The sequence below is a fragment of the Lotus japonicus genome, chromosome 2 (assembly GCF_012489685.1).
Source record: "Lotus japonicus ecotype B-129 chromosome 2, LjGifu_v1.2".
Lineage (NCBI taxonomy): Eukaryota > Viridiplantae > Streptophyta > Magnoliopsida > Fabales > Fabaceae > Lotus > Lotus japonicus.
The window spans coordinates 85,575,962-85,586,632 of NC_080042.1; the positions used below are offsets into that span (position 1 = coordinate 85,575,962).

The 10,671-nt window shown below is 31.8% G+C and overlaps 1 protein-coding gene across 1 annotated transcript; it reads left to right on the forward strand.

Moving 5' to 3' along the window:
- The first annotated feature begins 1,828 nt into the window (after positions 1–1,828).
- LOC130740392 (cytokinin riboside 5'-monophosphate phosphoribohydrolase LOG1-like) lies at positions 1,829–7,004 on the forward strand. The gene is made up of 7 exons (XM_057592987.1): positions 1,829–2,398; positions 3,103–3,200; positions 3,288–3,318; positions 4,848–4,947; positions 6,087–6,157; positions 6,284–6,427; positions 6,701–7,004. Exons 1-7 carry the CDS (start codon positions 2,186–2,188, stop codon positions 6,791–6,793), a joined length of 750 nt encoding a protein of 249 aa, XP_057448970.1. The 5' UTR covers positions 1,829–2,185; the 3' UTR covers positions 6,794–7,004.
- Positions 7,005–10,671: the final 3,667 nt, after the last annotated feature.

Consider the following 10,671-nt stretch of genomic DNA (forward strand, 5'->3'; position numbering starts at 1 on the left):
CGTTTTAGACTCACACTGGTGTAAACGGAGTCCTCCTCTTTATTTAAATAGGCCGGCTTGGTAGGTTTACAAAACTTTCTTAGTGGTCTAAGCCTGACCTTTTAAACTAAAAATATTTTTTGTCTCCGAAGGTTAGCTCAAGTGGAAAGAGTTATGAAATATAAGGGTTTGAGAGGGTGAAAGATCTAGCCGTCTAGGGTTCGAACCCTGAGGATGATTAATATACTAACAATTACTAACAACTAACATTTACCTATAAAAAAACTAAAAATACTTTTAAGAAAGCAATGATATTGTTTATTTATTAGTTTGGTCGGACCTGATGTAGACGAGGTCATATTCTCATAGACTCATGTCAACAGTTTATGACATACTTATTTACCTAATTGGTAAAATCATACTTTTCCATTTATGTATCGGGATACGTATTTTTCCATTTAGTTAATGCAAATTGAAAACTAAATATACACCGAATAGTTGCAAAATTCATTTTTATCCCTTTTCTCAAATAGACTTATTTGTTATCGCTAAGTAAAATATTGCAATTTAAAAACCAAATTTAGTTACAGTTCTACACATGGTCTGATGGTCATGTGGTGGAAGATGAGAAGTCAAGGTAGTTATCAAATTAAAAAAATTAAAATATTAAAAAATAAGTAATAGCACAAACAGTAGTAAACATATTCAATTAATTGCTCGCAGCAAAGCACTAATAAGAAGACAACATTAGTGAGTCTAAGAAATAGGGACATGAAGGTTTTAATTTGTCTACGGACAATAGGAAGGGGGGCAACAAACTTATTTTGTATCCAATCCAAATCTAAATGATAAAAAAGAATAATGTTTCCTAGGCATGAACATGTTTGTCAAGTCAAGGGAGGTGGTTGAGGATACATACATCACAATGTGGAAGTTGGCCACATGTGATTGGGAGCTTGAATAAAAATCATGTCTTCGTGTAACATTATAGGACTACATTTGGTTTATATCTATCACATTATAATCTATGGCATCACATGATGCACACATGTATTGACAAACACAATGCCACCACACACTTTGTGGTTTTGTGTGCTGTGTTAGAGTTAGATGTCATGTCTCCAGGGCTTTTACACCAAGTCCGGGAATTAGATAGACAATGGGAGTTGATAAGTGGACACGTTTAGTTAGATACCTAAATGAAGAGAATGTGATCAAGTAGGAGATTCATAAATTTTAAAAAGTCAACTCAGGTGAAGATTCTCATGCTTTAACTTGTGACTAAATTGACTTTATTTGTAATACATGTTTGATATGACAAAATTTCTATTGGAAAAGTTAATTTCAACACAATGTAAATGTTCTTAACTCAAACTGAATTAACTCTTTGTAATAAATGAATGCTAAAAAAAAGAGTATGTGATCATGTAAAAGATTAATTAAAAGTCAACTCAAATGAAGATATTCTGAACTTGAACATAATTATCTCTTATGCAAAATATATTTGGTAATAAATAGTAAATACAGAGTAAGAAGTGAGTGTTTTTTCTATTAATTGGTTGAATATAATAAAATTCCGAAAGTGTAACCATAAAAAGTGTTATAAAAGGAACACTTATTGTTTTTCGAATAGGGTAACGTAATTCGTAAAATAAAAAAGAAAATCTCTCACTAGGTACTAGGAATATATAGAAAATAGGAGCATCCAATGTACACTAATCACACATATTTTTATACTCAAAAGTCGTCATACATTACCATAATTATTTCTTTCTTAATCACTCATACGAGATGTTATAAAAATTGGACCAAGTCCAACATCAACACTCAATAACAACAAACCCTTTCAAATAGTAATACAGAGCATCAAAACAGAGAGTTCATCTTCACCTTCTAATTTCGGGTTCCCATTCCAATACCCAAATTGGTGAAACAAGAACGAATGAACGATCAATGATATTGACATAGGACCACGGATTGCATTTCATTCAATCTTTTCTTTCCTTTTTTTTCATTATTTTTTAGTGAAACAGGGGACCATGGTAAAGTAGAAACAAACACACACGTCTCTGTATCCAGTCTTCCCCTTCGTACACTTGGGAGGAATCATCATCATCACCGTCATCGTTCATGATGTGATAATGGTTCCACTTTTGAATTCACCCTCGTGTGTGGTTCTGCTAACGTTGTATATATAAACGTGCGTATGTACTTGCATGAATTGTCAAGGTTCAAGAAGAGTCAAAAACAGAGGAAACAGGGGATGATGGTGGAGAAGGAAGAGTGTGAGAGAAAAGAGATGAAGGGAGAAACTGAGATGAAACAATCAAGGTTCAAGAGGATTTGTGTGTTCTGTGGAAGCAGTCCTGGGAACAAGAGCAGCTATAAGGAAGCTGCTATTGAGCTTGGAATGGAGTTGGTAATGCCTCTCTGACTCTCTTTCTCTCATGTTCTGTTCTGTTCCACTTTGGTGAAAAACTCATTCAAATGAGTTTGTGCTTCTTTCAAAACAGTGTAACATAATTCCTATTACAAATCCTTTATTCTTGGAAATTGAAATTTTACATATAGTACTTAGGTGTTTTTTGTTTTTCTTGTTTTATCTAATTGTTTTAGCCTTTTTTTCATTTATTTTTCTGTTTACGTGTTTTAGTGTAATTAAAACTTTGTTGGTGTTACATGAAACCTCCATCATTTCCTTCACACACATTTGAACAACATAAGCTCCTCAAGGAAAGTGTGAAAAAAAAATTTATCTGGGAGAGTGTATAAATTACACCTTCTATTAGTTCATTAAGTTGCGGTTGCTGCTGCGTCGCGTAATTGTGGACAAATATGGGGTGATGCAGCTGCAATGGCGGTCACGATGCTGATGCGGGGACTTCCAAACCCGCTACATTGCGGCCGCAGTTGCAGTTGGAGAGTACAATTTGAGACCAATCATTCAAACTAAGAAAAAATAATTTATTTCAGTTTCTCTACTTTTCATGGATATTTTGCAGTATAGTCTATATGAAATAATGAAACCCTCTATCTTTAACAACTTCATATCAATAGAATTTATGATATCATTTTGATAGCTTTAGTTAACCCTTTTTGTGGTATTGTTTGATATCTTGAAAGGTGTCAAGAAATATTGATCTGGTTTATGGAGGAGGCAGCATTGGTTTGATGGGCTTGGTTTCTCAGGCTGTTTATGATGGAGGTCGCCATGTAATTGGGTAAGCATTTTTATTAATTGATTGTGATTTATATTGTTGAATATATGTTGTTAATCCTAACTATTTCATGCCATTATATTGTTGCAGAGTTATTCCCAGAACACTCATGCCAAGAGAGGTAATGTTAAGATGTTTCTGGAGGGATTCCATTTCCATCTATCATCATTGCAAACAAAGAGAAAATGACCAAACGGTCACCCAAGGGACACAGAGAACAAGAGAGACAGAGGGAATTAACATACTTCCCCTTTGTTTTTTTTGTTCCAATGCTGTGTGTTCTCTTTTAATGAATTTCCACCTTACTTTTGTTATCCTGATACATGCATTTTGCACTTTGTCTTTTTTTGTGATTCATTTAGGTTTCAAGTGGGACTTGTGTTTGCTTTTCACATTATTTTTATCTCAGATTTGGTAGCTCTGTCATGTAGTCTAATTTATAGATAAATATCATCTCTCTTCATTTTTCTTCATTTTTTTGTCTAATTAATAAAATGTGTTATATAGGTATGAGTATGATTACTAAAACTTTACCCGGTTTATTTTTAAATGACATGAGACAATTGATCGGGAATCAAGACACTAAAACACCAAATTAGGGCACAATTTTATTCCCAGATTGAAATCTTATATCCACATTTGGTGTTCCATTTTATGTCTCACCAATAAATTTATTCTATATCATTTAAAAATGATTCAAATAAGGTTATAATTGTCATATACATGTCATTTTTAATTATAGGCCATCAACTTATTGGTGATAGGAAAGAAGACAAACATGGAGTGAAGATTTCAACCTTTGCTCCCTAATTTAGAGGGCTTTATTGTCGGCTCTTTCATTAAAATTCTAATTTCAAAACTCATTATTATTTATGAAGATATAAAACTGGTTACACGAAACAATCACTTATTAATCAATTGTGACATAAGGTAGCAAACATAAAAACATTTGAACGTTTGTCTCATTTTCTAGTCTCACCAATGAGATTTTCTTTTGATTGGTTTGTCAAAATTTAATTGGTGAAACATGAGATCAAATTTCAGAAAAAAAATTTGATCCAAAAGATTTTCCACACATTCTGTCTTCTTGAAAAGCTTCTACCAATACACCTGGCAGCCTGGGGTCATTTCTTCTGAACAAATTTGTCCCTTTCTATCCAAGTTCCATATACCCTCTTTAGATTCTTGTGACAAGCCTTGTTTGATCCCTTATTTCTTATCATTTTGGAAGTAGCTTTTTCTATCTCTCTTTCCTTGTTCTCTTATTTGGCTTTTCTCCCAAGGAAAAATGCCAATTTATACGATTTCCACTTGTGCCCGCTTGTGCAGCACTCATCATTACACACCTCCCATTCCTATCCATCCATTCTTGCAAGGCTCACTCTCACTCACACAATAAAGCCCTTTTTTTATTTTTGAGTGGTTGATTAAAGTGATATATGTTTAATTTTCTTTAAGTAATGTCTTAAATTAAAGTTTATGTATGGTAAAAAGTCAAAGACCCCGCTAGAAGAGTCAACTCTATTAAGATGTGAATGTTTCCAACTTAGAATAAAATTCTCTCTCACTAAAATACATGTATGATGTCTTAAAAAAAACTCTCACATCTCAGAGTTAATTTATATTCATTTTGGTGATGGCTTTTTGCAGATTACTGGAGAGACAGTGGGAGAAGTAAAAGCAGTAGCAGACATGCATCAAAGAAAAGCAGAAATGGCTAGACAATCTGATGCCTTCATTGCCTTACCCGGTTGGTACAACCTGGTTCACTAATTTTCCTTCTTAAATAGATAAATGATTAAACATAGTTCAAGATTATACACTATAAAAGCAACAGCTATGAATTCTTAATGCCTCATAGACAAGAGTGCATAGGTGCTACCTGCATAACATATTTATCTATAGTTAATTACTATTGCATAGAAAAAAGAAAGTGAGGGAACGGTACTAAAAAAAGCAGACAGTGTTTATGTTTCCATAGCCTTACTTCCTTGATAATATTACATGTTAATATATTGCACACATGATGTGTCTTTGATAAAGCATCATGTGTTGAGATGTCAGAACATTAAAATTGTTCCATAAGTGGAATATAGATATGTCAGGGACAAATCCACATGACCATAAGATATTTTTCAACTTACAAGATGCAGATGCACTACTTTCTTTGTGCATTACACTAATAAAATTGGAAGATTGGTTCTATGGGTAAAAAAATCAATTGTCCATGTCCATTTACTTAGTGCAAAATATTCCACCATAATTTTTCTCTGTTTAAATAAAATCTTTTTATCTAGAGAGCTATTGATTTTTCATATCTGTTTATATTACTCACCCAAAATCCAAACATTAGCTGTGTTTTTTTTTTGGGGAGGGGAGGAGGGGTTTAAAGTCTTAAACAAACTTAGCAGTTGAAACCTTAGAACCAACAATGTATTGGTGTGAGTGGAATGAGTTCGGATCTTGAATTTCTTAAACATATAGTCTTAGGTTTGATCTCTGGATCCATGTGCATGAAAAATGCGATTGGGAGATGTCTCTACTTTTTACCTAATAATATTTAGAAGATTAATCTCTCACCTAACGATTGTGGAGATTACTCGCTGACCCAAGAAAAGCAAATGGCCTATTTTTTATTTTTATTTTTTTATAAGCAAAGGGCCTACTAACGCTTCTTTTTTCTTTTTATCAAATCCCAAACTTTATATGAATGACCAAAAGAAAAATATTTGACCAATAAAAAAGAAGAGGAAAAAGTATCTTTTTATGACATAAATCATCCATAAACTTTGGAGCCTAAATATCATCCAAAAACTGAAAAAGGGACCCATTAAAGTTATCGTTGGCAGACGGATGCTGAATGCCTTTCAATCTTTCATGTGTGTGAAGGTGGCTATGGGACACTTGAGGAGCTTCTTGAGGTGATAACTTGGGCTCAGCTTGGCATCCATGATAAACCAGTAAGATCCCACCTTAATTAAACTCCAAACTTACAAAAATAAGCTAAACTTCAATTAAAATTGCTAGCTGTCTATTGTCTTGTTAATGAAGAAAACAATTTGAAAATCAATTATTGGTTTTGTAAGGTGGGGTTGCTGAATGTAGATGGATACTACAATTCCTTGTTGTCTTTCATTGACAAAGCTGTGGAGGAAGGTTTCATTAGCCCCCAAGCTCGCCACATAATTGTATCTGCCCCTTCAACAAAAGAGCTTGTAAAAAAGATGGAGGTATAATTATTTTCTCTTGAGAAAATGCATGATTCATACATTGTTTGTCACCGTAAATTTCTTTACAAATGCACTTTGATTTTCACAACATTTTAAATTTATTTTTATTTTAATTAAAAATAAAAAGAAATGTAACCGCTTGATCTTATGTATATGTGATTGAATTTCAGACCACTAATCTCTTTTGTCTTACCTTGCCATAACCACTTGATTTATTCCCTTTTGAGATTCTTCTATTCGTTCACTTATTTGGTTTCACTTTTACCATTATAGGAATATATCCCACAACATGAAAGAGTTGCCTCCAAACTAAGCTGGGAAAATGAGCAGCTAGATTACTCCTCAAATTATGATATCTCAAGGTGATGATTAGATGACTGTGAAAGAATCAGGGTAGTAGAGACAGTTGTTAGTTTAATGGTTGAAGAGATTACTGTTATTGAGACTTAAGTTTAATTTCCAGAAACTGGAATTTCTTTTATGCTCTTGCATTTTTCTTGTTAGTGTAAACTAAACTGAGTACAATCTAGTAGTGAAGCCAAATTACTTTGTTCAATGTGAATTATGGTTTTCTCAAGACTGAATTTGTTTGTCAAAAAGCATATGAACTTTTTTTTGGACAAGTAACATTTATCGAAAGTAGTACAAGTTAGGCTGGATTTGAAAGTTGTTTTACTTGGATCAAGTAACATTTATCCAAAGTCAGCTTTCAGATATCGGCCCAAAACATTTACAGATCATTGGCCCATCCAAGTTTTATAAACCCTCTTCTTCCTCTAGTTTCTCTAATGGTGTAGGATTTTTTTTTATACATCGAAAAATAATGGTGTCGGATTTTAACTCACTTCACCATTACCAATATTTTTTGACCAAAAAAAAAACCATTACCAATAATTTGTGTTAATCCTCCAATTAGTCCATAAACTATATATACTATGCTTATGTCCAAAGCTGTAGTATGTTTCTTTGTTTTTTTTTGAGCTAGCCCAGCTCAACTTTATAAAAAAATAGAATGACTTTTATAAAATGCTAACAATATTAATATGGGTCAGAAGATGGTTACAGTAATTTTTATTTTGAATAAATTTAAAACATAATTTTTGACGTGCTAAATTATCATTGGATATCACTGTAAAGAACACTAAATCATTCTCATAAACTCTAGTGAAAAAACTAATTTACTAACACTACTAACTACTAACATTTGCCAATAAAAAAATCTCTTAAACTTCTCACCTAAAGCCATCTTGCTATATTTTTATTTTATCAAGACTAGCTATATCATAATAACATAGTGCAACATTAAAAGTTATAACTCGTTAATCTACGATGATGTCAACTTATAAATTGACTGGAAAAAAAATAGTCCATCTTAGTGTTATCCGTGGCTGAAAAAAAAATTGCTCTCAAATATAAGCCACTTTCTAATATCTATGAAGTATTAAATAATTTGTTTTCAAATTTATCCTTATACTTTTTTTTATGGAAAAATTTATTCTTATACTTAATATGGAAGAGATGATAGAGATTTTGAAATATTAACTTAGAGAGAAAAATTCATATGAAATTAAATAATGATAATCTAGAAAAAATAATAATTATTTTTACAAATTTATTGCTACTTGCTAGTAACTACTTTTCTTAATTTAATAGAATTAGGTATGTGTGACATATATAGAAACAGAGAGAATAGTTGAAGTTGTGCTTGTGCAATCAATAAAATTAGGTATTTGTGACATACTCCCTCCGGTCTTATTTATAAGCATGAAAGAGAAGAAAAATCTTGGTCCTTTTTATAAGAACTAAATGAAAGTTTGAGCTATATTAATTATTTTTTTTCCAATGATGCCCTTATTAATTCTAACTTGTAAAATGTGTCTCATTAATTATTCTCTCTCTTTTTCACTTTCCAACACTAATAACAAAGGGTAATTTTGGAAGTTTATTTTGATTTAAGACAAATTTAATGCATTTTATCTAGTTTAATTACATTTCTTAAACTATGTGAATTTTTTTGTTGTTGCTTATAAATAGGACCGGATAGAGTATATAGGAACAGAGAGAATAGTTGAAGTTGTGCTCGTGCAATCAATAAAATTCTCCATTCATTGATTTTATTCTCAAGCTTCTTTCAATTTGTCTTTTCGGCAAGTCCAATAGAGAGGACGGTGATTTGTAGGTTCCAAACCTTAATGTAACGAAAAAAGATTGAAGACATGTAGAGCATTTGTCACACTGCATATATATATGGTTGATCACTCTCTGAAAGCAAGACCGTAACCAAGTTGCATATATATAGTAACCAAGTTGCACAGTAAAGTATTTAACGTCAGAGATCAATACCAAGTTGCCTATGTATTTGTACAATTTACACATCTGCATTGTTTTGGTTTAACAATGAAATTCGTGCAAACCACTATGCTGTTATTATTTAATTTAGATAAATGCAGTTTATTGGTCACTTGCGGAAACTTTGATGAAAATACACACTTTTTCGCACTTTATTATTTTTTTTTTCATCTCATTTCCACACTTTTTTTATTAGTCTCTTATGTTCCTATCACATTATTATTGGTTTTTATTTTAATTTTTTATTTAAGTGAATTAATATTAACTAATTAAAATATAGTTTATTTGGTCATTAATATCAATTTATATAATTTAATTCTTATACATGTATTATGATGAATGATATAGGCTAAAAAGCATTTTTGGCCCCTGATGTTTTAAGTTTGTGCAAATTCTGCCCCTATCTATTTTGTCGATGTTTCTACCTCTCATGTTTTCAAACAGTGCACCATCTACCCCTCACGGAGGGGTAGATGGTGCACTGTTTGAAAACATGAGAGGTAGACGATGCACTGTTTGAAAACATGAGGGGTAGAAACATCGACAAAAATAGAGTAGGGGCAGAATTTGCACAAACTTGAAACATCAGGGGTCAAAAGTGCTTTTTAGCCAATGATATATTAGACTTTTGTTATTAACTTCTGATATGTTCGCTTTGTTACTTTTGCCAAATGAAGAGACTCTAGGCTCATATGAAAATTTATAAACTATTATTCTATTAGGAGTTTATTCTGAAAAACGTATCATCAGACCTTGAGAACAATTCTAACCTCTGGTGCTTTACCCGCTTTCATTCTCTGACAAAACAACCGACAAACTCATGAATTTCTCTACCATGTCAGGTACACAATCTCTTCGCAATGACAACCAACATGCTATAATCTATCTCTACATGCTTGTATAATTTCTTAGAATCATTTTAAGTATATAACACATATATCTTATTTTTATCTCTCCTTGTATATCACAAGGTGAACGTGTGTTTGGAGTTTCAACCAAACATTATTACTTAATTAATTATGAATTTTTACACAATATACAAATATAATGATTTTACACAAAGCGATGATATGATTTACCATATATGAATATAATGAGACTATACTTGAAAAAGAAAAATACCCACAAAATTTTAACTTAATAGAGCTTGTAAGACTTTACTCTTGATAGGATTTAGTCCGTCATGAAAAGTTTTTTTTTTTTTGAAATTATGAAAAGTTATATATAATCAAATATATATTCAAAGTTTATACTAATCCTAAACGTGAGACAAAATGGCTCATTAATTAAAAATAGTTAATAAAAGTTTTCTAAGTCAGAGAGGCCTAGACGCGATCAAGTTAATGGTGATGATACCTAATTCGACCTCGACAGTTGAAGAAGACCATATATATTCTAGCATTGACTTTCCTTTTATAGCCCTCACGTGCATAGGCGGAGATGCACTTATCAACTTTGAATGATATGAAAATCATTGTAAAATTATCAAACATCTAGCAATGCAGGCTAACAAAGTTCTTTTTCTCATGATCATCATCAGGAAAATGATACAAAAGATTGCCACTATATTACTGGTTAACACGTCACGGATTTTAAAAGCAATCCTGATTTATAAATATATACAGTGTGAAATTTTTTGACATATGTAATTTGTAACAGTTAAAAGTAGTTATCAACAACATAATTTATTTAATACTATGAACCAAGATATTCAAATTATGCAGTTTGACATGAACCAAGATATTCAAACTAATAATATTGAATATCTTTTTTCCAATATAAATTGTATAGCAACACTGTAAGGGAGGTACTGCACTCTCGCACGATAACAACCAATCTAAAGACCTTGAAACAATGAATAAATGACTTTAAGGTGATATAAATGTTGTTTGAAG